General features: G+C 40.7%; 1 protein-coding gene across 4 annotated transcripts; it reads right to left on the reverse strand.

Moving 5' to 3' along the window:
* On the reverse strand, positions 1-27,254 carry LOC110065720 (uncharacterized). 4 transcript variants are annotated; one of them, XM_089270789.1, is made up of 17 exons: positions 26,960-27,245; positions 22,810-22,935; positions 13,699-14,564; positions 10,280-10,837; positions 9,813-9,866; positions 9,198-9,304; positions 8,344-8,446; positions 8,163-8,238; positions 7,882-7,979; positions 6,966-7,094; positions 5,938-6,536; positions 5,376-5,526; positions 4,631-4,736; positions 4,214-4,262; positions 3,836-4,018; positions 3,084-3,280; positions 1-2,253 (listed from the first exon to the last, which is right to left on the reverse strand). In XM_089270789.1, exons 1-17 carry the CDS (start codon positions 27,060-27,062, stop codon positions 2,201-2,203), a joined length of 3,558 nt encoding a protein of 1,185 aa, XP_089126915.1. In that variant the 5' UTR covers positions 27,063-27,245; the 3' UTR covers positions 1-2,200. The 4 variants fall into 4 exon arrangements, with proteins under 4 accessions (XP_089126915.1, XP_089126917.1, XP_089126916.1 ...); XM_089270791.1 differs by lacking the exons at positions 22,810-22,935; positions 26,960-27,245 and adding an exon at positions 16,515-16,819; XM_089270790.1 differs by lacking the exons at positions 22,810-22,935; positions 26,960-27,245 and adding an exon at positions 16,004-16,180.

Consider the following 27,254-nt stretch of genomic DNA (forward strand, 5'->3'; position numbering starts at 1 on the left):
TTTAATTACAAAATATTCTTCTTTTTTATTCTTTACAATATTAACATGAACAGCTACACCTTCGAGGAAGAATCTAAATGAACATCTATTTTCCATCCTTCCATTCGGAAATGTTTCTCCTTGCGGTCTTCAACAGGCACGTATCTTAATTAATAACATAACCTTAAAATATACCTTGATACACCTAACCGTCACAGGTTTTCTACTCGTTATTAAAGCTCTAGAGTATAAAATTACGTATCTTTTCTATATAAATTGCTAAAACCACGCGAAGTAACATTACATAACATGAACAGGTTAAAAGTACCGGAAATCTGTTATTTCTGTTTCTAGAAAAAGACACCTTACGGGTATAAAATATCTAATCATTTCTTATATTAATTATTTAAGCTGCGAGCAGAACGCGTGTTACATATCTGCGCTATGGCATTCTGTATTTAAAAGTTTTTTTAGCTCATCCTTGGAAATCCGTGGACTGCAGTCGTAAAACGATCAAGAAATTGAGCGAAAACACATTGAATTTGGTAAAATACGGTGCCGGCTATTTTTGAACTACCGCGTTTTCGGTTTATTCTTGATTTCAGCCCACGGTATTGTCCCAGAATTTCCAAGTCTGTGAGATATATTGCATGATGCATATTTAGTAAACTATAAGGCAAAATGGTAGTTCTTTAGGATAGTTGTTTTCACCTTTTCCCTCATTATGCGCTTCTACTGCCCTCCAATTGTGTACCTTATTCGCTTCTTGATAGCGTACCTCTTCTGAGATTGGCAAGAGAACAATCCCTTACTTTTAAAAGTACTCCTTAAATTATTTAACACAGCAGTTGTCTTTTTCATTGTAAATGATCTTGAAAGTATCAATGAAAACGTATTCCACTCCAGACAAAAATCCAAATTGGGTAACATTAGTTTGAAACGTAGCAATTCACTTCCGTAACTGACATCCGTTTGCACAGCGGCTTTATGGCTTTCCAATCGCAACAGTAAATGTTGCATTCTGACTTTTTAAACGTAGTTAACCATGGAAAGGCTACTGGAAACAAATAAAATCTCCTTGTGCGTCTACATCCATCTTTTACAGTACTAAAGACATAATCTGTTTAAATAGGAAGCTAATTTCTCGTGAAGTGGACACACTAACGAACTGAAGGTTCAATGACTTGAATTAACTCTATACATGAGGCTACTCGGAGCTCTCAATACAACTGACACCTACGAAGGCCTAAAATATAACACAGAGTGATATGAGTCAGACTTGCGCAGTACAAAAATATCGATACGATACAATTTTCAATCTCAGATGATGCCTTCCTGACTACCCCCAAAGGCACCTACTTCAACAATCCCAGATAGCACCCACGTAACCATTTTGGGTGTCATAATTAAGATACCTTTTAAAATGATTAAGTTAAAATTCGGGTAAAACTTATCAGGATTAAAACTATCTTTTATGGACAGAAAGATTTTGACCAGTTCTGTTTTCCTTTGTGTATACTAACTTTAATCCCCGACCTCCCATGACCGCTATAGTCCTCCCCGGGAAGGGGGACTCCTTATATAAAGGACAGGGGTACTCATCGTATCTTTACGGGGTTAAAAAAAGCGGTTTTGGTACCTCAATCTTAAGGTGTTGAGCCTCAAAAGGTCCACAGCGGGAACTTTCGCGGTGCCTTTTAGGGTATTGTGCAGAATAAAATATGACAGGAGATATTTGACAATCAACTTTACGAGTAGAAGGTATTCGAAGTAATCGTCTTTATCGCCTTTGAAAATTACGAAAGTGTCAGTTAATGTGTTGTTTTTGAATTGGTACTTCTTAGGGATGAAAAACAATATCAAGCCGCGCCCACAAAACAGAATCTTGGTACCTCTTAGGGCTTTCCAAAATTTGCGACCAGCACCCCCGTCCGTTTAATATGAGAGTCCCCCGAGTAGTCGTCTCATGCAAAATATATCTAACGCAGTTATAAATGTAGTCTTCAACACAATTATGTTAAGGTAGCTACATATTTCGTCGATCGTTATAGCGTTTACGAAAGAGCACTTTGTATTCGTGAATATCTACCGACCATAAACCGACATTGCACGATGGAACACGATTATTCTCAAAGAATTCCGGATCATCGTCGATTGTCCAAGTGGTTACACTCCCACTGAGGTGTGATCAGTCGAATGTCTGTCGAGCGTCATGGACAAATCAGTCGGAAATCTTGCTCAGTATTTCGTAGAACATCACTTTGTTCGAGTTACCTGCACAAGAAAAAGTTATGAAAAAACTAAGTCAATTATGTTTTATACGATAGCTGCAACAATTCACGCGCGCTTATTGGCTAATTTTCATTGTCAATATGCGGACAGACACGTGAATTTATAATTTATGCGATGCGTCAATGAGCGAGAGCGAACAATTTGACAATTTGACAATTCGTTATTGTAAAAACCAAATTGATGTCATGCGTCTGTCCTGTTATTGACAATGAATTTCGTCATAACATTGAAGTCAATTTGTTAAATATACCATGGTAGTAATGGGATGGTTGTCCATTGCTGGTAACTTCCCCTCCCCCCCCCCCCCCCCACCCCCTCTCCCAAACCCCAAACACCATTTTGTTACGTTACTCTAATAGTTCGCTGGTACTCATGCCCCTGGGTGAACGACCACAACAAAATGAACCCGACGCGCGCAACAACTCTAGCCTACGCAGCGCACGTAACGCGAAAGGAATGGGGGAGTGATAAGGCAGGGGACAGGAGGCTACCCTTATCCCGTCAACACCAGCTACGCAGGCTAGGGAACCCAAACTACGCGAATCAGAGTCCATGCGCTAATAATTGGTCTAATGAACGGATTCGGCTAACGTGTTTACATCCTTGTTGCCACCTAACGAAGATCAAGCGATGATTCGTTTGGGAGGATACAAATGTTATGTTTGCGCGTGTACGAACTTGCACAATTGCAACCTCCCAAACGAATCATCGCGTGGTCTGAATTGGATGGCAACAAGGATGTAATTACGTTAGCCGTTTCTGTTCAACACATCTTCCATCCTTTCTGCCACGACGTATGAGCGAATTCTCACCATTTTCGTCCGTGTTGTTGGGAAAGTCCCTGCTCTCGCGTCTCATAAGTTTGCGGTATCTCTGTATGATGCTGCGTCGTTCTGTTGACGTTCTCTTCAGTGTGCTTGGCGCGTCGTCGCTCATCTGTTCCTCTGATTCTGACTCAAACCGCTGAAGGGTTTGGGATAGTACCGCGGACTCCACATGTTCTGGAATACTGTGAGGGATAGATAAAGTTAGAACCTGGTAAATGACTTTAACTGGTAGCCCAACAATGGACTTCTCCTTAAATGCAGTACAATAGCCGTACACGTTCGTAACAAGTCTTGGAACACTTCTTAGGCCCCGTCCACATAACGCCAGAGGAATTTGAAAACGCAGCTTTACTTCTTCGGTTAGGTTTATCGTCCACACTAATCCGGACGAAAAACTGTAGAGCTTTTCGAAAACGCTCTTCAAACCGGAGGAATTTGAAAACGCCGCCTTTGCGATTTAGATTGGACAGAAATATTTTAAAAACAGAGCTTTTCGAAAACGATGACGTTACGATAATCATTTGATTTCGCTGCCCGAGTTCTCCTCAAACACAAATCCAAAATGACCGGCGATTATTGCGTTTTCAAATTTCTCCGGCGTAGTGTGAAAGGAAAGCATTTTATGCGCTTTGAGAGTGAAATCTCTATTTCAAATTTCTCCTGCGAAGTGTGGAAGGGGCCTTAACCATTCCATGGAAGGAAAAAATAACCAAATTTAAATTCAGTGTTTTACTTACCTCCCCATACAAGGTACCAGTCCTTCCTCTAGAACCTTCCCATCTTTCCTCGCACGCTGAGCCACCCACTTCCAACTCTGTCTCGCCTGATCATAGTTTGCGCGCGTGTTGATCACGTGCAATGTTTCTCCAACAGTGAAGCTTAACTCATCCGGTGCCATGGCCTTATATGGATGGATAGTCCTGGCCGGGGGAGGAAACAATATGTCAGCTTAACGAACACTTCAAATAAGAAATGATTTATTCAGCTTGTCTTACAATTTTCTTCTTGCCTAGTACAACACTTTCTAAAATGAATGGTCTCACACGTTAATGTGCAGATAAGTTCTTAATAATCAATAATTCTTAATAATTTCCTGATGTCCAGCAATAACTCACCTGACATAAAGTGAATCGTAAGGTTTGTCTTCAAGGATTTCTTGATAATCTAACGAATTAAAAAGAGTTATTTGAGACATCTGATCAGCTTTTCGACTGTTCCCATTCTAAGAAGCCAAGTGACTGGTCACCCTACGTAAATCCCCTCGGACGGGATAGCACTCCATCGCAGGCTACTCCCAAAATTTTGACAGGTAGCCGCTGCGATAGCCTACCAGCACCTTTATATAAACCTAGCTCAAGAGAGGCCGCACCGAACATGAGGTATCTTTCCCGAGAGCACAACACAGTTAGCCAGGACAGATCTGAGCACAGGCCTTTCAATCTAACGTCCAACACATTAAGCATCAGGCCGCTAGGCCTTTAACCAACACACATCAGGAATGTATGTAAAAAGAAAAATAACGTAACACTTACTTGATACTAGTTGGGCCTCAATTCTGAGATATGTACACGTGCTTAGAAGCCGAACAATCCTCGTAGCGTGGTCCAGGGTCGCCCTAGTCAGGTCATAACTGTTAAGCTGAAGGTAAATAATCAAATACGTGATCAGAAAAGTACATGATCAAAGAAAAAAGATTTCCGTGAAACAGCGGCGCAAACACAAAGAAACACAGCGAAAAACAAACTAAGAAGAATGTTTTTTTTTTAGAGCTAACAAAATGAAACAGCATCGAGATCTTTTGAAGAACGTCAGGATGGTGGTACTGGGTTTTCAACCCTCAGTTTAAGTTTCGGTTATTAAAAGGAGCTCAGTCACTGTAGTTTTGAGTCATTTTGACCTCGTACAAAATTTGCTTTACGTTGAAGGAAACCAAAAAATAGTTGTTTACTGAGATAGAAAAACACCAAAGAGATAATAATAAACCATAAAAGAACAAGGATGGTTAAGGATGGAAAAGATTAACACGGATCAGAGACGACAAACTTGAAAAATCTAGGCTAATTTTTTTCAAGATGTGCAAACCGTGACTAGGCTCTTTTAAAGTTTCGACGATTTCTCCGCTATCATTTAAAATTTTAGCCCAATTTTCAGCTGTCAGTTAAGGAGCGCAACATTTGTAAGCTGGCAATTAAAATTTTGACCAGCTCTTAGTTATCAATTAAACCCCCATTTAGACTGTGTTTAAATTAAGTTATAGCATTGCTCTTAATCTCTCACCTTCAGGAGCCTGTCCCCAACTTGCAGGCCAGCGGCTTTACAAACTGAGTTATCCTGCAGCTCGATGACGTAGATGCCGACGCGGTAACCGCCGGAAACTTCCAGACCCAGGCCATCCAACGGCTTCTTTTCGAGGCGCATCACTCGAGGACTGGGGATGGAGATGCAGGGCAGAACATAACTGAGTGTATCCCATGCATACTAAGGGTTAAACTGGTTTAACTTGTTTTGTTTATGAATGTTACTTGTTGAGTTTTACTGACTTGAAAGTAAGCAATAACTTGTTCAGGATTCTAGCATTCTTGCAATGATCAGTGTTTTTCAAATTTGTTTATTCAAGGAGTTGTTGCACATGGAAATGTTTTGAACAGCCAATGTCGCAACCTCACTGCCCGCTTGCAATCCAAGGTGCAACGAAGACGTTGCCAGACGTTCGCGACAAAATTTTGAGACAAGTCTCAAGAAATATTTCTTAGTAAAAGCCCGGCTTTATTAAGGTTTAACTCGTTTAACCTAGTTACAAATGGCACCCCCTGTCCCTGGGGTTCGAGACTCTACTCACCTCCTCCCAGAGGGCATTACTGTTCCACACGTAGGCTGAGACCTTAATAAGCCTGAGTTCAATCCATCATCGTCTACTCGAACAGCAGTGATGGTAGACTGGGCGCGAACCAAAGTTCCGTCGACACTTGCAGGCGTCAGAAACGTTCCCGACTGCAATTGCGAGGTGCTGACGAATTTTCGGTTCATGGGCGAGCGAGTGTTCGGTTTTAAGGTGCCGTGATCGCAAGAATCGCTCTCTTTAGCGTCCGATATATCCTGAGAACCGTTCTCCGTCCTCGCGTCCGGCCAATCGTCTGCCACAATGGTCTCTAGTTGAGAGTCAGATGAGGGACTGTAGACAGCTGTGGCCGTGCGATGTCTGTCGGCCATGTGCAGTCCATACCCGGAGAATTTGTTTCCGTAAAGATCCGAGTTCGAGTCGGCGAGAGACGAATCGTTGTTCGAGCTCATCGAGCCCATGCTTGAGTTACAAGAAAATCGCGAGTCACGTGACATTGAGCTATCATTCGATATGAGTGACAGGCGGTTGTCGCCGTTGCAGCGAGGAAGTTGTCTCAGTACGACAGTGTCAGATTCGGAGTCCGTGGTGCTGACAGGCTACATAAAAAAAAACCACAATAAATACATATTAAAAATGAATCAGGAAATTTTGCGACGATGCTGTAACTGAGGAACCCAGAGCAAGATTAACCTTTAGATGGAGAAACCTATGTATGCATATCAGAAACTAGTGAGAGCAATAAGGTGGAGATATCAGAATTAATTTACCACCATGTGAGAGAAGATCTTAAAACCGAGACCTCTGCCAACATTTGAGTGTTCTGTTGAAGGGGAACTACAAAAAGGTTGATCGATTTTTGAAATTTCAATTCGCAAGCTCTTTGCCCAAAGGATCCAATCGACTGCATGTTCAGTTTCAAACGGAAGAAGAGAATAATCAAAGGAGATTAGTCTTGCTTCAAGCTTGGTCCACTGTTAGTCAATTCATTCACCATGTACACTAGACAGACAGCATGATACACCTACCTTTAACTCGCAGTTTTTCGGTATGGCCAGGATCGTTCTTGTCACGTGAAGTTTCAGTTTGTCGCCAGACTTTTTGGTGACTTTATCCACCGACGAACCGATTATTTTATCAAGATGTTTCCCATTGATCTATATTAAAAACAGAGCAAGACCATCAAGACTAGGGATAACGTGAACAGCGTTTGTGAGTAAACAACTACCTTAGAGTTTGCGCATCTTGAAAAGCTTAGCCTAAATTTTTCAAGTTCGTCGTTGGTAATCCGTGTTAATCTTCTCCATCCTTAACCATCCTTGTTCCTTTACGGTTTATCATTATATCTTTGGTGTTTTTCTATATTAGTAAACTACTATTTTCAGGTTTCCTTCAGTTAAAGGTAATTTTGTACGTGGTCAAAATAACGTGACTGAGCTCCTTTAAAGAACGTAAATACGAAGAGGTTTATTTCAAGTGTAACGATACGAATAAGGGTTTTAAGGGTTTGTTTGCAGCGGAAAAATGTTGCCCTGGCTATTCAGTCGCGGAAGATATTTCACGCGTTTGATGCAGATCTTTCTTCTCATAGTTAGGGAAGGCTTCTGAAACATTAACGAAACATTTTTCCTCAGTTTCGAAACATGTTTCCTACTCGTCTAAACGCAGAAAACATTTGTTTCACAGGAATATTTCCGCAATACCGTTTTTCTCGTTTTGCTGAGCCCTTGATTTGCAGGATTCTTGCGCGTCCCCCCGCCATCGTACACCCCGTGTGTGTCATCGCGCGACGATTCACGCGAGTAATCCCACGCAAACACGTGCCTTATTGCTTTCATGAAAATGGTTGCAATTACCTTGCAGTAAATCGGAACAATTGAATAGCCTCTAGTTATTGACCAATCACAAGCTCAAGAGGCTTGCAGTCACAGACTTATTATGTACCTTCATAACGTAATCTCCAACTTTCAGGTTGTTCTGGTCCTCGGAAATAAATCCATGCTTCAGATTTTTTACATACAATCCACACTCAAAACCAAGACCTGCAAAAGTAAACAGATAGGTTACATAAAACTGCGCAAGAGAACTTAAGCATCATTGCCAGCGTACAGCATAAGTGAAAACTATTAAACAAAATGATGCCACCCTCATCAGCCGGGAACAATTGTATCTACACATATCGATATATGGTTGAAACTTCTGCGCAAAATTCCTTTTATTCTTACCAGCTTTTGATTTCTTGGGAGCTTTGAGATCCAAGTCAAAACTTATCTGATAAGTGCCTACAGGCCGCTTGAGAACCTGAAAATTAAATTAACAGTATGAACATGCTGTTTACAAAGATTAGATAATAGTTCTAAATATACCTTTCAAATGCTAATTCCCCCCGGCTAATTCCAGTCTTACCATAGTGAGAGTGGAAACAGCTCCATCCAGCAAGGATTTCACGAGGTTTTGGTCTGACTCTGTTACTGGGATATCGTTGATGGACACAATCTCGTCATATTTTCTTAAGGACAAAAGATACAATAATCATTAGTCAATTTGAAAAAAAATGTTCTGATATTTTCACATCTCATGTTTTTCAAACTGGATATTTCATGTGCACAAATAACGTTCAACTTTAAAGCTCAAAAATCTCATTGAAAAAATATCAGTCAGTGGTCAGTTAGAAAGTCAATCAGTCAGTCAGTCATTAAATCGATCAATCACTTAATCAATGAATCAGTCAATCGATCAGTCAGTCGATCAGTCAATCAATCACTCGGTCAATCAATCAATCAGCTAGTCAGTCAGACAGTCAGACAGTCAGACAGTCAGACAGTCAGCCAGTCAACCAGTCAGCCAGTCAGCCAGTCAGTCGATCAATCATTCAATCACTCGATCAATCAATCAATCAGTCAGTCAATCAGCCAGTCAGTCAGCCAGTCACTCAGCCAGTCACTCAGCCAGTCAGCCAGTCAGTTGATCGATCGATCGATCAATCAATCAATCAATCAATCACTCAGTCAATCAATCAATCGATTAGTCAATAAATGAATTAATCGAACAATCAGTTACTCAATAAATCAACCAACCAACTACCACCAAACCTATAGGTCAGAATAAAGAGCAACAAAATAACGAATCAGACAATCAATCAATCAGTCAACCAATCTTATAAGTCGATTAGTCAGTCAGTCAGTCAGTTGATCAATCAATAAATCAATCATTTAATCAATCTACTAAGCAAACCAGACAAACCACAACCAATCAATTACCTGATGTTCCTCGAGTTACCAAAAGCCTTGTCAATATCTATGATGGCAGTATACGGCCTGCCACTCAGAGAAACTCTGGCCAACTTGATAGAGTCAAGTGGATCATCCTGCAAAAAATTGTTAAACATTCACGTAAAACGTAAAGTGGTTCAACGTAAAGTAAACTATCAGAGTGGGCAATTAGCGTGAAGCTAGATAGTAAGATAGCAATGTTTTAATATGTCAAATTTTCATCAACGTCAAAGTCATTATCATCTTCATTCGTGATGGTTTTTTTCGTCATCATCATCATCAACACATCGTCGGCAGCCGTTCGTCTCGGGAAACGATGGTGTAGCGCTATGTCGATGCGGAGCATCGTCTCGAGTGGCTATGGAGTCCCACTCTGGAGTGGCAGTCTCTGTTGCAAATAACGCAGACGAAGGAGGATGGTGCTGCAATTGAGGCTGCCCTGGTCTTCCTCCTGGTTTCTGGTGATCAACACATCACTCTCTTCATATCATTACGCTCCCGTCACGATATTTGTTAACATCATAATCACCGCATCTTTCGCGGCGAATTTCGACACCTGTAACAACATAACGTTATCACTGTCTATTATCACTATGAACATACCTTTTCTAAAGTCACTCGGATCTCTTCACTTTCCGTGAATGATGTGTCTGGAGACTAAACGTGTGACAACAAATTAGAAATTATCATGAAATAAATTATTTTGTTTACAGCCCTTTCACCTCCAGAGTAAAACTTCTAACGTTCTGAGGACAAAATCCTAATGTGTGAACATTCAGGAGTAAGCCACTAAGCTGTACGCTCATGTGATACTGCTTACTATATGCTGTGCAAGGTGGTGCTAACTTTTAAGTCTATGGATGGAATCCTAGTGTGTGACCTTTCAAATGAAAGCAATTGAGAAGCACTTCCGTGTGTTACTGTTTATTATGCTGCATAAAGTGGTTCTAACTTTAAAATCAAATTTGAGATCTTAAATTTGAACTTCGACTCTCGTGGGAGAGCTCTGTCATTGTTATCGAAACGTTTTAACTTTAGCGTCCTTGTAGGTATGTCCGTTAGAAACTTACCTCTAGGCCTTCAGCTGAATCACCCGCACAAAACTTGCATTCCTTGAGCGAGCACGGAATAGACAGTTCACTGGAGTTATTTGTACTCAAACCAGTTTTTGCCAACCGGTTCAACAAGTGATTATACTCCTCTTTCAACTTCTCTAATTGTTCTGCCGTAGAAAAACATTTCTGTATTGCTTCGTCCCTAGCTTGAACAATACTGGCAATCTCGCGATGTAGTCTTTTCCTTTCTTTCACTGATTGTCTCCACTGTTCTTTAGCATGGTCTCTTTCTCTCTTATAAGTCTCTGATTTCTCTTCCAGTGATGTCACTCGGGCGTCCATTTCAATGTTTCTTTGTTGTGACTTAGTAAGTTCTGTGCTTAATCTTCGAACAGAATCTGCATTTCCAAATCTGTCTCTTAAAATAGCATCTTGTTCTACCATAGAATCATCTTGGTCCTGTTTCGTTACTTCAACCTGTTCACTTAACAATGATGTCTCTTGTTGTATTCTCTCTAAGGCATCTTCTTTACGCTTTAGTTTCTTGTTTAAATCATCGCGCTCTGATTTTACCTGCAGATCAAAATGAAGGCGGAATGAAGGGCTGACAAACAGTCTTTGTGACTGAGTGACAGAGTGACAGAGTGATAGAGTGACAGACTGAGTGAGAGACTGAGTGACTGAGTGACTGAGTGACTGACTGAATGACTGACTGACTGACTGAATGACTGACTGACTGATTGAGTGACTGAGTGACTGAGTGACTGAAAGACTGAGTGAATGAGTGACTGAGTGACTGAGTGACTGAGTGACTGAGTGACTGAGTGACTGAGTGACTGAGTGACTGAGTGACTGAGTGACTGAGTGAATGAGTGAATGAGTGAATGAGTGAATGAGTGAATGAGTGAATGAGTGAATGAGTGAATGAGTGAATGAGTGAATGAGTGAATGAGTGAATGAGTGAATGAGTGAATGAGTGAATGAGTGAATGAGTGAATGAGTGAATGAGTGAATGAGTGAATGAGTGAATGAGTGAATGAGTGAATGTGTGAATGTGAGAATGAGTGACTGAGAGACTTAGTGACTTAGTAACTGCGTGACTGTATGACTGACAGGCTGGCTGACTGACTGGCTTCCATGGAGGAAGGCTGGCAGAAGGGAGGGAGGGTGGAAGGAAGGAAAAGGGAAAAGGAGAGGGGAATGGAGGGAAGATAGATAAATGACTACTAATTTGCAGAAGGAGCAGTGTTAACAGACTGGAACGTGATAACCGGAAGCCATCATGATTGATTTATGATATAAAAGGCAAGCTTCTATTCTAGTCACGTAAATCGTATTGATAAAACCACATAATGTAATCCTCCCTTGCAGAGCAGTGTCGAGTGAAATAATAAAAGCGCAAGTGATTAGCTATGGTTCTTCGCAGAAATAATATCAAATAAAAATAGTTAAAGGCAAGCTTTCAGCACACGTAGGACCGACATTAAAAATGGTTTGCAAAGCCAACCCTGGCCGAATTTTGCTACCTGGCCAGCCTTAGTCGCTTTGATATTGTATGTAACAGCAACTATATTTATCTAGCCATTAAAACTACTCCCGTTATCGCAATATTCAACCAAGTAGCAAGCCGACACTTAAAAGTGATACTATCAATTTCGACCTTATCTTCACATCTCTGGAAATACATTTCTAGTTGCCCGTCCTTTTAAATTATAATAAACGCATAAAAGTAGTCATGAATTGACTGATAAGAAGCTTTGCCTTTCTCCGTGAATTGAAACGTCCTTAAAAACCCAAAACGTTGCTGAGCAATATACAACGTATAACCCGCAGGATTACTGGGATTTTTAGATAAGTGCTGCACGGTTAAGGCAATGCTGGCGGTTTCTTGTCGAAGCCAAATATCAGAACCTCTATAAAGCTCCAAATGCGTTTAACAATCATGGGGCATAGCTCTTAGACAGTACACTTAACAAAGGCGCCAAACACAAAGGAATATGGAACAATAGTGTTGGATAATAACGCTGATAATTGAGTACGTGGACTAATTGGTCTTTTAGTGGGACTCTTTAAGTCAGCTATTATGGAGTTCATTTCTCATTAGCAATGCTTTGCATTCTTGCGGTGTTAGTCATGACATCCATTTGAGATCATATAAAGTAAATTAAGATAAATGCTGAATTAATGTTTCGAGTCACCGAGATTGAAGTTTAAATATTAAATATTATGAAACAAACATTCCTATTGGAATGATTAAGCAGAAAAATTAACGTTCGCGACTGCCAAGTATTGTCATTGTTATTTCGCTGAAACATTTTTTTTTTCGATAAATGAACTATAAACAATGTGTCAAAACTGAATTGCAGTACCGGTCTCGTAAAGACGTATTTGTAGAAGTTCTAAGGAAAAAGACATTTTATTTAATAGATTAAATCAATGTCCACCAGCCTGGTACATGGAACTGTCTATATCTGATAGCACACACATTATTACTCCCTGACCGACAGAGTGATCAAAGGAAATTATAGCGATGTTTGAACTTCATTGTCTGGTCACAGTAAATTAAAGGAACCACGTCCGGTTGGCGCATCTTGAAAAGTCTAGCCTGCCTAAATTTTTCCAGTTCGTCGTTTGTAATCCGTTTTAATCTTCTTTATCCTTAACCATCCTTAGTCCTTTATGGTGTATCATTATCTGTTTGGTGTTTTTTATCTAGGTGAACAACTATTTTCAGGTCAGTGTCCTTCAATTGAAAAAGTGGTTTTGTGCTTAGGTTAAAATACCATGACTGAATCCAAGACACTTGAAGTGTCTTGAATTCAATCATTGCGCAATCGTTGTGACCAGGTCAAGAATTAAAATAGAATCACGTATTAAAGGGCTTGACCTGATTCTATTTTACTTCCTAAGGACTAGCACAATAGAGAAGATATTGCACCCTTAATTTTGCACAAGGGATCTATGTAAAGTACATGCTAAGAATTTTCGTCTATCAAAAAGAAGACATTTTTCAATATTCCGTTTTCAACTGGTTTTGTAACGATTGGTTTAGATAACACACAATGATGATAGAAGAATTCATGGGACTAAAAAAATTGTTTTGGTAAAACAGATTGATTCCGGTTAATTTGATAATTAATTTCATGTTGAACAACGTGATTTACTAACAAGGTATGAAAACTAAACAAAATAATAAAACAAGCAATTAATTAACTCTTACATGAACCCAACACTTTGGAATTGTTTTTTTTAACTTTATATAGCAGGCTACCGCACAGTGACCTTGTTCGCAGCGAACACCCTTCTACAGAGGAAACAGCTTCCTTTGCTCACAAGGACTTCACTGTAAGCGACGTCGCGCGACAATTATGCATTATGCAAGCGCGTATTGACACGCGCGTACCACGCGCGTGCACACGTGGTACAAATCTTACCTTGTTTAGTTCTTTTACAAGGGAATCTAATTGATCCAGAGTGGTTTCCCATTTACTCGTAGCTTTGCCCCATTCCTCGAGCGCTTTGTCCTTTTCTTGTACTGCCTGATTCCGCTGATCAATAACAGTTGCAAGTTCTTCTAACGCTACCTCCTTCTCCGTTTGTGCCGAAATGAGTTTCTTCTGCACATCGTTCAAAAAGTTTTGCTTGCTCGCCTCTCCGCCCGACAGTGCGTCGTTCAAGTTCTTAACGTATTTCCTCAGCGCAATGGCCTCCACAAAAGCTTTGATTCGCGACTCCTTTAAACGTTCACACTCCTTACATGAAGTAGTCTTTTGAAGCGGAACGGCGTTCGCTTCAATGGTCGTCTCAAGATGTTCAACTTTGGAGGGAAAAATTACTTTATTGCCTTTCGATTGCACGGGTTCTAACTCAAGATCACTGAAAGAGATTCGCGTTCTTTTCTCGTTGCCATCTGTCTCGCAATTATCGAATTCCTGTTTAATCCGCGTGCTCAACAGTTCTTTCAAGTTTTCAATCTCTCGCTCGGCGTCTTTCAACTTATCGTTCGCATCTTGGAGGTCCTTGTTCATTTTATCACACTCATCCACAGCTCTGTTTTTCTCGTCCATGAGCTGAGCGTTATGGTCCATCAATATGGTCACCTTTTCAGTTTCAGAAATAGAGATTGTCGAATTCCTTTTCTCGTCGTTCGCTGACTGTTCTTTACTGGACTGTTTTCGTCCACTCAGCGACATGGAACGAAATAATCGCGAGGAAGTTTTCCTCTCTCGATCGCTTGATGTTGTTCTTTTAGGCATCTCGTAATTCCTTATCTCGATGCAGCTGCTGCGTTTTGATGCATCTAGAATGAAGAAACAGAATGCAAACCTGTCTGTTAGGAGCCGTGAATTCTATTGTTGACCTTTTGGTCCTAAAGGAAAATACTTCGATGACATCACGTTAAAAATTTCGCCGGAAAAAAAACCATCGTCTTTCCGGGGTCTTACGTGAGCGTGTTTGTTGCCACGATATTGATGTAAGGACAGCATGCAATAAACTGCGGGCGAATAAAAATACAGCTAAAGTAAATTAACGGCTCTGTACCAATATTTTGTTCCGTAAATAAGTCAGCTATCAAAACACGCTCGCAAATCTCTTTCAGAGGCTAAGTAACCCTTCACTAATTGACCCGTTACTGCGAGAGTGATGGTAGGGTGTGAATAAATGGAGCTGTTTTGCAAAACAAATTCAGTCTCGAAAACAAGCCAAAACAAACGAGCTAATGACAAAGAGAAGCAAGATTAAACAGGGGGCTTATTTCGTTGTCTTATAAATACGTTTCATGAAGCATACACAAGTGTACTTCGAGGGCGACAAATCGGGCGACAAATGTCATATCTGGGGAGTAAACGCTACTCTTAATTCAACACCAGGTGATAAGGGCTCGATTATAACAATATCCTGGCTGGAAAATGCGCTTGAAATTAAACCCACTCGAAAAAACATTAAGATACTGAGGAATTGATCGTGGACAAAAGATGTTAAAACAGTAGGTAAAATGATCGACCTAATATGTCAAGGAGCAAAATAACTGACAGTTATCAGTTTTCGTTCTCGATCCAATTTACGTTAACTTTGCGAACCTGTTCCTCAACACGCGCTCTGCATTCTCCCACGAACAAGTCAGCTATATAACAGCTGCTTAACATTTTATCGTTTCCGTTTCTGTTTTATAAAGTCGCCCGCTTTATGAATAAACACCCACTGCGACAGAATCAGAAAACAGCAGCGCGAATGTAAATACAATTGAGCGATATCATAGTGACGTGAGGCTAAATTCCTTAATAAAGAAAGAGAGGAAACAAAAAATATTTCGGCCATTTTCGTCTCCGCTGTACCTCGCCGCCTTTCGGCCTCGGACAATGTTCAGAAATGATCTTATCCCTTTATTAAAAACCAAAACATTAGTACCCTAATTCAACCCGTGTTAAACATATTTGCATATTGTGAGCAAAATGTTCAGACGGCCCTCAAGGCAAACTGATTTGGAGTTTCCCTTTCTATCGATCGAAAGTTTCGATTTCGTCGCTCGGCAGAAAATGAAAAGTATTGTAATTGCAATATTTGTTGTGGTTTTCGCCAAAAGACAGGAAAAGATACGAGCACGCGGCCCTCGACACGTCGCATTTTAAAGAACAAGAAACCTTCCGAATATTCATTTCTAAATCTTGTCTGTTATTACACAGGGCGCTGTGCGTAAATTGCAGATGACAAACAAAACAAAAACAGCCATGTACAAACCTGAAATCGCAGATTCCAACCTCACTAAGTTCAACATTTGATCTTTGATTCACAAAACCGCATTCGAAAACATTTAACGCCTGGTATTTCAGCACTCGGTTAGCACAGTCCGTGACTACATGTAATATTATAGCCTAGCTGGCAGTGCGCTATTAAAGATCTGCCTCTTCAAAAGTTCAAAGAAAATCGAGAGGCTCCAAAGCTTAAGATTTATCATCTGTCATGTCGGCTGTCGACCCACAGTCGGCAAAAACAACGGGAAATTTAACCACGTTTTCATCGGGGTTCGGACTCGGAAGCTTTTTCGCAACAGATCGATTTGAATTAATCCCAGAAAGTAAGGCCGGAGCTTTGTGAACAGCAGAACGGATGCAATTGAAAAAGGAAATATCCGATTACTGTTTTCAACAAAATTCAAGGATTCGTATATGGCAGACATTTTTGGCATAGCAGCCAACACTACACCCGTGCATTGTTGTTCCACGCAGTCAAGATAATAATTACAACTCACCAAACTGCCCGTTGTCACATCAATGAGAGTTAGATCATTTCCATCGAAAATCACAGCTAGAAATTGCTCGATGGTTTCCCACGACGGCTGCGCAGAGATCCAACGGTTCAGGACCCCTATTCAAGCAAGATTGAGCAATTAAAACGCGCTTGAAACGCTAACACTGACCAATTGTCAGCGAAGCGTACAATATTTTTTTTGGTGAAACAATACACAGTCAGTCCGCCGAAAATATTGCGTTGAATATTCATTATTTCTCGACCTGGTGAGAAATGTCATATGCTAATTACGAAGGCCAAGAAAGTCAATACGGGCGGGTATTGACTGACTTGCCTGTCGTTTTAAGTGGTTCCCATTATTTATCGCGAGTTTTTGCCGCTGAACGTTCTGTCAACAGATCGACTTAATTTATGATGGACGGTAAATTGTTATTAATGAAAAGTTCGTTTTACCTTGGAGAGAAATGTAGAAAACGCATGGAAATCTGAACGACTTTTTTGGGCCGTTTTTTTCAGCTACCTGTTTTTATAGTAACGATCAGCTTTGCCAAAGCAAATCAGAGTCATATCAACCAAAACGTTGACTGAAGTCATCCATTGCCCGAAACGGAAAAGTACCTGAAACTCGCAGTGAAAGCATTCCGGCAAAAAAAGGAAAATTTGTAAGGGAAAATTGTTTTTATCGAATATAAATCTGAACGAAAATTTGGGGAAATGGCGTAATTTCGAATGGCAGATATATAGTCCACTTGCACAGTCACGAAGCTAAAATTTTGACATCTGATATAAGTTCCCAAAACGCAGCTGCTCAACAGCTGCGGGCGGATGTGATATTTTATTCTCTTGGTATTTTGTACGTCTATGTTCACCGGTAAATCAAAATTCTATATATTGTGCGGCGCTAGCTACAGTAGATAAAATTTCGCTGAGACAGCAAAGGGTACAATCTTTGCGTTAATTTCTAATCCTTACTATAATACATTTTGAAACTCACCTGTAAAACCTTTTCATAGTTATGATTAAAAAAAGTTGTTCGTCCAATCTACAAAGCCATACATTAGGTTAAGTACTTTGTAGTTTTCTGCCAAATATTTACAGATTTTTATATATAAAAAAAGCACGAATACTATACGAGAACATGTAGAAAAATACGTTTTCTGTTTTTGACGATGAGAATTTTTTGATATAATCACTGTTCATGGGAACAAAAAAAGGACTAAACAAACAAATCTTAGCTCTTCTTGAAAAATCGACTTTCTAGACAAAGCGGCATACGTTGTTTTGCCACACCCAAACCAAAATTGGTGTAGATCAAAGCGGTTATCACTTTAAAAGGATTTATGATAAATAATCAGGGATTTTAGTCTCTGGGACGTAGACAAGCTTGAAAGAACTTAAACCAGTAGATACTGTCTAGTGTTGAGTTTATGAGCGGGCAATAACGTGGCGGTATAGAGGTGACAAAGAGATATCGCACGGGATGTTAATCGGCTTGTGTTGCCGTGAACGGATAATATCTTCGGTAAGTAAGCTCGGAACTGTGAGCAAATCCAATAACTGGAATTGGCAATTGTTCTATCAGGCACTTAGTCGGAATTAAAGCTTTTGAAATAAACTTTATCGCTTAGGCTGTTATGCTGTTATTTTTCATCGCCCTAGTGCACAGTTCTACCAGCCATATCTACCTCATGAACTGACAGCGGTGTCTCGAATCACTTCCGAGTGCTCTTTCAAAAGGTAGTGGTAGCTAGAACCACTTGTATAGTCTATATGGACAACGCTGTTATCTACCACAGGACATAAGTCTACATATTATAAACTAACTTCAACAGGGAAGGCTATTGTGGCTTCGCTTGTCGCTTTATGAACCGGCGAATGACGCCGGTGTCGGGGTATCTTCGATAAGCTCAGTTTGCGGTTGCAGAAGAAGACTTAGAAGTGCAAAGGGTTCTGTGAAAACCTAGTGTAACCTTCTCTTGCAAATACAGATCAGAGGATAAAGACAACAATGACAGAATGCCCACAAAGCAATTGCAAAGAGCTTGAAGTTATAGCTAGCTAGAGGTTTAGCCTGCGGAGAGCCTTTCAGATTCATTTTTGCGTCCTCAAAACATATGAAGAATAATCTCATTGTGCATTCTGTTATAAAAAGGTTTAACGGCTAATGCGCGCTGAAATAAAATATAACAATGAAATAAAACCTATTTACTAATGAATGAATTGGACGTTAGAAATGTTGTGTCTTTTGTAAAGAAAGAAAATAATTGTCTGATCCGGAAGCGACTGCAAATTAATGTCATCACGCGCCAGAGCTAGCCGCGCCGGGTTTGAATCTACTGATCACATTGACGCAAGATGCACGCTTAAAAAGACTGCACAACCTTTGTGCTAACATTGAGCCAACCACGCGCTAAAACCTTTGGCTACCCCCTACATCTGTGCATGCGCCAACCCTCTGGCGGCCTTTCTCAACACCTGAGCTATCTGGGCGACACCGGCACTTACCCAGGGCTTAATCCGCGCCAATTCACCTCAAAACCGACCCTTGCTGCATACTCGCGTAAACCTTACCCAGCTAGTCCTACGCTAACTCTCCACCAATCCTGTTCCATTCCTCCACCGCTTCCGTGAATTCAGAGCTGTCTTATATCTGTACAAACACGTCAACAATCTGGTACCAACCCAGTTGTCCAATGCTAACCCTGTATAACACCTGAGCTAAACCTGCACCAAATCTGTGACACTACATGTTGCAACCCTCCACCACACCAAACTCTACATTTGTGCCAACACCTAGCAACGAACACGAGCCAACCCGCTCAATTCCAGGCACCAAGCTACGTAAATGTCTTTAAACAGAAGTGCCTATAAGAAGTGCGGCAAACGATTGAAAGATTAATGTGTCTCGGGGGCATAACTGAATACGAGAATTATTAAGATTACGGATTGGACTTTGTTTGGTTTCAGAAATCCTGACCTCCGGTTGTTCAAAGTGTAAAAAAGACTAACGTCCAAATAAATCACCATTCAGTAGATAAAGTGCTAAAGCAAAAGCTATTTGACTTTTCCACTAGAAAAGTGATTTTGCGGTTATATATCGTTTTCCAACCCTTAACAACCGGGACTTGACGGCCATGGAAGGCAAATGGGTGATTCCTTACAATAGATTATTGAACAAGAAATACAGTTGTAGTGAAAAGAGTAAACAGTGGAAAAGAGTTAGGTCATGTCGATGTTTCACTAACAATTCTAGCAAAGAAATCTCTGAAAAGCTTTAGACGACAAGGTGTTGCCTTCACGCATAGCGTGAGTAAGGCTATGAAGCGTGCAGATGGGGTTCACCCCAGAACTGCATATCCAGTCTGGGCCCTGTGATTATGTCAACATAACAAACAGCATTTGTCACGCACACTTGAAGAATCAACACTACTGTACTGATAACAGTCATTAAACAACGCACTGTAGGTCAACAACAGATACGTTTCATAAAAAAGTCACAGAATTTCATTCTGTACTTAGACAGCTCAAAGTCCAGTTCATCGGTGAGGGATTTCTTTTCTGAGCTTCAAATTGCAGCGTTTAAAGTGAAATTCACAACGGGTAGCTGTGCAGAATCGAGCTACTCTTGAACTTCTGTCCCGAAAAGAGTGACCTGAGATCAAGATGTTTTTCCTGTTTCTTGCGCTGAGAAAACAACGCTTGATCTGGGCTCGATTTTCCCCCGCTCACTCCAGTACGCTCTACGTTCCTCCTCGAGAAGAGAGTTCGGGGGAGGAGCGCCGGTTCCTTTCTCGGCGAACAGCGGCTAGTAATCGAACCAACGCCTGATCGTAGTGAAGGAAAAAGGCAGCTTCAGTAGCAAGGTGGAGTCGTTATTGACATGATTTCGTCGCGTCAGCTAAGTCCGAAAGGAAACGGGCGTGAAGCGCGGGAGGAGTGGGTGGGGTACCCCTTTGCCATTTCATTGTTCCTCACTTCCGATTACAAGATGTCATTTTAATTTACAATCCCGTTGCGTGCATTGAGCTATTACGCCTGACCACAATGGCAATTCTATTAAATGCTATGTCGCCCTTTCGTAGGAGTCGATCACGACATATTCGCAAAATCATAGAATTAGCTGGAATCAGTTTCTGTAGTTGTAAAACTCTTTTAAAATTTCACAGCCTCTGTGAATAAAAAACATCGGTGTTAGTGTACACTATACCCGACATAAATAATCGAACTGTTCGGTAATCGAATTTGATCGAACTTAATCGAACGATTGGGTTCGACTAGTTTGATAATCGAACTCATTAGAACCAAAGGAAGTTCGATTGTGTTCGATGTCCGAACTTATCGAACCCAACGAACTCAACCGAACGTAATCAAAAAATCTTACTTCAGTGTAGTTCCATTCCATTTTATGATTTGTTTTCATCAACCTACGGAGTCTTTAATAGCCCAAGTAGCCCAGTTGTGGACTTTTGTTTTGCATTCTCCATGCCACATGACCTCAAATCGAACGTGATTAAACCTTATCGAATCCGGGTCGAACTGAGTAGAAACCAATCGAACGTAATCGAACGTTCGATTGAGCTCGATTGTGAGAGTTCGATTGCGTTTGAGTACCGAACTCAATCGACCCAAACGCGTGATTGGGGCTCGATGGAGTTCGACTAATCGAACGGAGACTAGGAGAATCTTTGTTTACAATGTTCGTCTCATCAGCATAAGTGACTCGGTTTCTGCTGGAGCTACAAAAATATTAGTTCTGAATATTGAGAGGGTATGGCATTAGTAACTGTCCAAAAGAGGTTGAGTTCAAAGTAGTTAATATTTCTTGTTCGAAATCAGTTTACCAAAAATGATAGCTGACCATTTTTCGCTACCCAAAACAACATTTTTAACAATCCGAAAACAACAGACATTAAATTTTCTCATATCACGAAAGTTTCAGGTGACAATTCTCTAAAGAAAATCAGAGGGGATTAAGGGCCTTCCGAACAGAATTTACCGAAACGATCTGTTGGGTGCCCCTGACTAGCCATCCAGAAATTTTGCTGGTTTTGAAAGCTAATATACCCTTCAGTATGACACTAAAAGAACTGAAGTTTCAGTTATTAAGTTTCACAAGCTCTTTAACTGTTTGGAGTCGATTCATATCTAATATGGTGCCTTCTTTTGCAGTCGTATGCTAATGAGCGCAGAAAATGTAACCAAATTAGCCAAAAGAACATCACATTTTAGGTGAAAATTTTTACCGTGCGGGAAAAAAAAAAAAAACGGCACATCCCATCAGGCCAAACAGGAAAGGTTCCAGGTTCACGAGGGCAGATGATAATAAAAAAAAGAACTTTAAATGCATTTTAATTTGAAGGATTATTTTCATATTGACAAGCAATTCAACAAACGGCAATCCAAATTATTTTTAAGGTTAGAACCTTGGGAAAGTGTAAACTAAACTGGATCTTTTTCATATTTACTGATTGAAATCAAGATGGAATGTGATCATGTTTTATGAATGGTGACGTTTCTGCTATTCTTGACGGTGACTCATCATGAACGCCCTAAAAACGAACTATCAGATGTCTACATTGTACATCCATTACCCCGGTAAGGTTTCAATGACTGCTCCGTGGCAGACACTCTTTGCCAGCTCGTCAACGTGAGGAGGAAGATTGCATGACCAGCCCAAAGAGCATCTACATAGGAGGTTACGTGGCTTCCGGTAAACGAAAAACGAAAGCAACTCTTCTCAGCGAAAAAGACGCAGTGTGAATCAAAGTAGTCGAAATGCGCGTGCAGTACACTGGTCTTTGTATGCCGCTACAAGTCCGTTTGTTTTTAAGTTTCCTGGCCTAATTATCACGGAAACCTTTTTTTTAATGTGGGCTTTCTAGGTTCCCTAGAATGGATGTCCCCGTGAAAGAGATTCCACTGTAATTTATACCTCGTCACATATATCGAAACTTCTAAGAACAAAATTCCGACGGCAAGGAGGCAAATCTGCCGTCTTAAAACACGTGATAAAATATATCGCAAATGATTCAATGTGGTAAGAACATCAAAAACACGCGTACATGCACTTGCCTAACGACTAGCCTGGCGAACGCAGACAGCCGGAAATACTTTTGCGTTCGCAGGCTACATAACGGCTCGTTTACCAGTTTATTGTTCTTACCGCATTTTGACGTCATCTGTCATCAGTTTCTGATAATTACTGAACAGAAGCACGCCAACATGGAATACATTTTTCTTTTTTTCGGGAAAAAAAAAGCATGCAGTCTATTTGCTAAACTCTTTTGTTCACTTACCGTATTGCGTTTCTCTGGTTAGAAATGAAGGTTGAAGCGAACTTCCTTTGATGTTCTCGATGATACCAAGGCTGCTTGATCTCCCGAGTACTTTTTTCGACACAATCAGTGGCGAAGACTCGGGGACTGGAAAACAAATGGAAAACAACTTTGATTGGTACACACACATGAATCAAACAATTCAGTATTTTCTTTTACTTGAGAAGCTAGCTTAAAGGAACAAAATTGCCTTAAAAAAGGAAACCTGAAATTAACATTTTACTTTATTAGCAAAACACTAATGAGGTAATAATAAACCATAAACAAATAAGGATGGTTAAGGATGGAGAAAATTAATACGGATTACAAACGACCAAATAGAGAAAATCTAGGCTTAACTTTTCAAGATGCGCAATCCGTGATGTAGCTCCTTAAAGGACAGCTGTTCGATTGAAAATCTTCTCAAGTTTTAATTAAAAGAAACGGAATTTTTCACGCAAGGGCAATCATTGATAAGAGAATCTCACCAGTTTTACGAGTAGTAAAAGGATACAAACTAAATTCAATGCAGTTTGCAAACGAAAGCAAGAAAAGAAAAGACATTTGTTTAACTGTTGTACGTTCGAAGAGCTTTCCATTAAAGTTTCTCTTTGAGCGCAGTAACCCGACCTAGACCCCCAGAGAGGGTCCCGGACAGGACCTGGAGAAACCTCGTGCTGACTCTGTACCAGTATGACAATGAAATATAAATTTCAAGCGTCTATTGTTCTAAGTTCGTTAGTCAACTAGAAAGACTTCAGGTCAGTTATTTGATGCAGACCCCTTCCATAAATGAAATAACTGATATTAGTGATAGACATGCACCTATAGAATAAAACAGTGAAGTACCCTGCAGGGTAAAGTTAAAGTCTGCATACGAGCCAAGTGGCCCACCAGGGCGGAGCTTATCCCGGTTTCTGTAGCATGAAGCGTATAGGAGTATTTCTACTCCCCCCTGGATGGGATGCTAGTCCAGCGCAGGGTTACCCTCAGCCGGTACCCATTTATACATCTAGGTGGAGAGAGGCACTGTGAGAGTAAAGTGTCTTGCCCAAGAGCGCAACGCAATGTCCCCGGCTAGGGCTCGAACCCGGACCGCTCGATCTGGAGACGAGCGCACTAACCATGAGGCCAAGGCGCCTCCCGAAGTACCCTACAGGGCCACTGCATAACGGTCGTCGCCTCCCACACACATCAACTCGTGAGACAGGCCATAACTTCACTCTGCAACTTGTTAGGACAGGGCGTTTAAGAAAAATTTATGTAAATAAGTAAGTAAGTAAGTCAAGTTTATTGTGTATAAACACTTAGATTTTGTGAGAAAGCTCACCAGCTAGTTTGCAGGTATAACACAGAAGGTAAAATAAAAGAACTAAAATTGAGAAAATACCTTCAACAAGTAACTAAGAAGATATGAGTTTAAAATGATTCGTAAATAGATGCCTTTTTTAACTTTATGTAACAATCCTTTTCATTTTAAACTATGCATTTCTACCTTCTCACGCTTTTTTTTTTTTGTAAATTCAAACGGATGTTTTGAATTCTATTTTAATAAAGACTATTATTAGAGGATCGATTAGAAAGAATCTCAGGAAATCCAGATTTACTTTCACGTATCATTATAACCACTGAATGCTTGTATAAGCTGAGGAATTCGTTCAGCTAGGATTTCCTCCATCACCTACCGTTAATCACTTCACTAATTTTAATCGTTTTAATCAAACTTAAGATGGAGGGGCACTGGCCTCATGGTTAGTGCGCTCGTCTCCGGATCGAGCAGTTCGGGTTCGAACCTTGGCCGGGGACATTGCGTCGTGTTCTTGGGCTAGCCACTTTACTCTCACAGTGTCTCTCTCCACTCGGGTGTATAAATAGGTACCGGCGAACTTGATGCTGGGGGTAAACCTGCGATGGACTAGCATCCCATCCAGGGGGGAGTAGAAATAATCCTAGTCGCTTCATGCTACAGAAATCGGAGTAAGCTTCGGCCTGATGGGCCGCTTGGTTCGTATGCAGGCTTAACCTTTGCCTAATCAAACTCAAACTGTCCCTGATTCTCCTTGTGGTCAGATTTTGTTTAAACCTATATCTGTAAATTTGAAGGCTCGTCAAGACAACGTCACCCAGTTGTCCATCTTTCTTATTCTAACATCTTATTTCAAAACAAAAAACTACAGGCTGTATTAAGAACTTTTCCATGCTATTACTCTGACATTTTTAGCATCAGCCACGGAAAAGTAGTTTGATATAGGTGAATGATGAAGTATTGAGACACAAACACGATTAACAACGAACAAATAGTGATTTATAAATACAAGAACTATTGTTGTTCGTTCTTTGATCGGAGTTGAAGATGACCATAACATCAGTTGTTGGATGAGCGGGTGCGATGTGTGGGGAGGTGGCTGCCCAATCCGCGCCTGGGGCCTGTTTCTCAAAAGCCCTGGAAACTTTTCGGGCCCGCAGAGCCATTTATAGTTAACCTGTATCTAAAAATAGAGAGCTGTATACGTCTGACACTTCTTGTATGAAGGGAACCTCTAGTCATATTAAGAATACGTGAATAAAACAGCTCTGTAATCATAAGGTTTGAAATGTTGCAGTTGCTTCCCGGGTGAGAAAACTTTTCGGGACCTTCGAGAAACGGGCACCTGGAACCCTCTCCCATGGATTGGGCACATGTGGGTGGACAAGAACTATAGTACTGCTATGGTAACAATTCTTGTTGTTTTAAATTCATAGAACGTTGTTAAAAACGAAGAAACAATGTATATGCCGCTTCACTTGGTCGCAGAAGTGCTCAATGCAAAGACGTATAGAGCGAAATACAAACTTCAAAATAGAAGGACACCAGACGTTGTTACGTAATCATATTTATGAGTAAACACAGGTGGACTTTCACTCCTGAATACACTGTCCCCTACCGCGCACGTGCAACACACCCGTCCTCATTGACGGCGAAGTTACAATAATCTGAATCACGTGTTTTGAGGCAGGCGAGGCCTACAAGAAGTGCGTGTAAGGTAAGACAGGGGAGCTGAGATCAGAACCAGATAACCTTTGATAACCATCTGATTTGATCTACATGTTATGTCTGTAGCTATTTTACCGTGCGTGAGAAATAATCTGTTTGGTCTGTCTCTAATGGCATAAGCCTTGTGTGTGTGGCGACTTAAAGTAAAATTAAAAATCATGACGATAAAGCCGACAATTAAACTTTCATGCTCGCGGTAATCAACGGAAATAAACCACTTCCTATGCTAAGCTTGCAGTTCTCGTTTACAAATTTTACCTTGAGATAAATTAAGAGCTTAACAAATTACAGGTATTCAGCCTGTCAGAACCAATTTCCGTTCCCGTTGTCTCGCTCTCCGCCGGCTATCTGCTGACGGAAATTTGAAAAGGAAAACACAAAAGCGAATCATGTTCCCTTGAAATTCTTTGTGTGCGTATCTCTTCCTGTGGGTGCAATTATTGTTGTGTTTGGAAAACGCTTATCAATCATCAAAAAGAGCATTCGATAGCATTGTTAAAAAAAGCGAGACGGCTATAGAAAAATCGTGCTGTTAGCGCTGAACCGAAATAGACGCTAACGATGTTTTCGGTGTTAACCGGTTGACGTATTAAGGTGGCAATTTCACACCTTCAGGTGTCCGTTTCGTCTTGCCAGTCACGACACGTAAAAATGAAATTTAAAGAAAACACTGTGGTACGAAAGCAAAATAACACTCATGTGTATATGACCAATATTAATCGAGTTTTAAACGTTTAACTGATCTGATAGCCTGCCACCGTAAGATCCCTTATTTTAACAAGTAGTAGAGCAGGGAGCGTCGGTGATTGCCTCGCGAGTGCGACCCCGCAGTGAGATTGCAAGGTCTTGTAGTATAAAGCGTGCTTAAAACCAAGTAAGATTATATATCATGTGTCAATGAAGGAGAAGAGAGTATTTTCACTCTAGCTTTAGCAGAAACTAAAAAGACATAACAGGATTTTCGTCTTGGTGCGAGAATAAAGTCAGAATAAAAGACGGTACTCTCTTGAATCTCGTGTTCCATTGTCTACACGAAGCACGCAAACAGTTAAACAGCATCCCGCAAAGAACTTGCCATTATGAACTCACAACACTTACCCGGACAAGGAGCATATCCATAAATACTCAACAACAGATTGCCCTGCTTTAAATGATTTCCATTTGAATCGCTCGGCGCAGTGCTGATTTCCGACCCGCTCATGGCTGTACAAGGAAAGATGCAACAGTGATGAAGTAATCCAGTCGTGCGTCATTTACGATCCGTGATGATAAAATCTCTGCTGGCCTCGCTGTGGAAAACTCGCAAGGAATTGCCAATCCGTAATTAACCGCTGACTAAAGCATGTTTTCTTTTGTTGACCTTTTCAAGCGTTTCTGAGACTCCCCACTGTAT

The sequence above is a fragment of the Orbicella faveolata genome, unplaced genomic scaffold (assembly GCF_042242905.1).
Source record: "Orbicella faveolata isolate gen_17 unplaced genomic scaffold, um_ofav_v1 contig_34, whole genome shotgun sequence".
NCBI lineage: Eukaryota > Metazoa > Cnidaria > Anthozoa > Scleractinia > Merulinidae > Orbicella > Orbicella faveolata.

What these genes read in the sequence shown, in the direction of transcription:
- LOC110065720 (XM_089270788.1), bottom strand. Translation starts at nt 27,062, where the DNA reads ATGAGCGGGTCGGAAATCAGCACTGCGCCGAGCGATTCAAATGGAAAT. An exon ending in GGTAACTCGAGGAACATCAG is followed by an intron (nt 8,447 to 9,197) that starts GTAATTGATTGG and finishes TTTGTCCTTAAG; the next exon opens with AAAATATGACGAGATTGTGT. An exon ending in TGAGGCCCAACTAGTATCAA is followed by an intron (nt 4,263 to 4,630) that starts GTAAGTGTTACG and finishes TTAATTCGTTAG; the next exon opens with ATTATCAAGAAATCCTTGAA.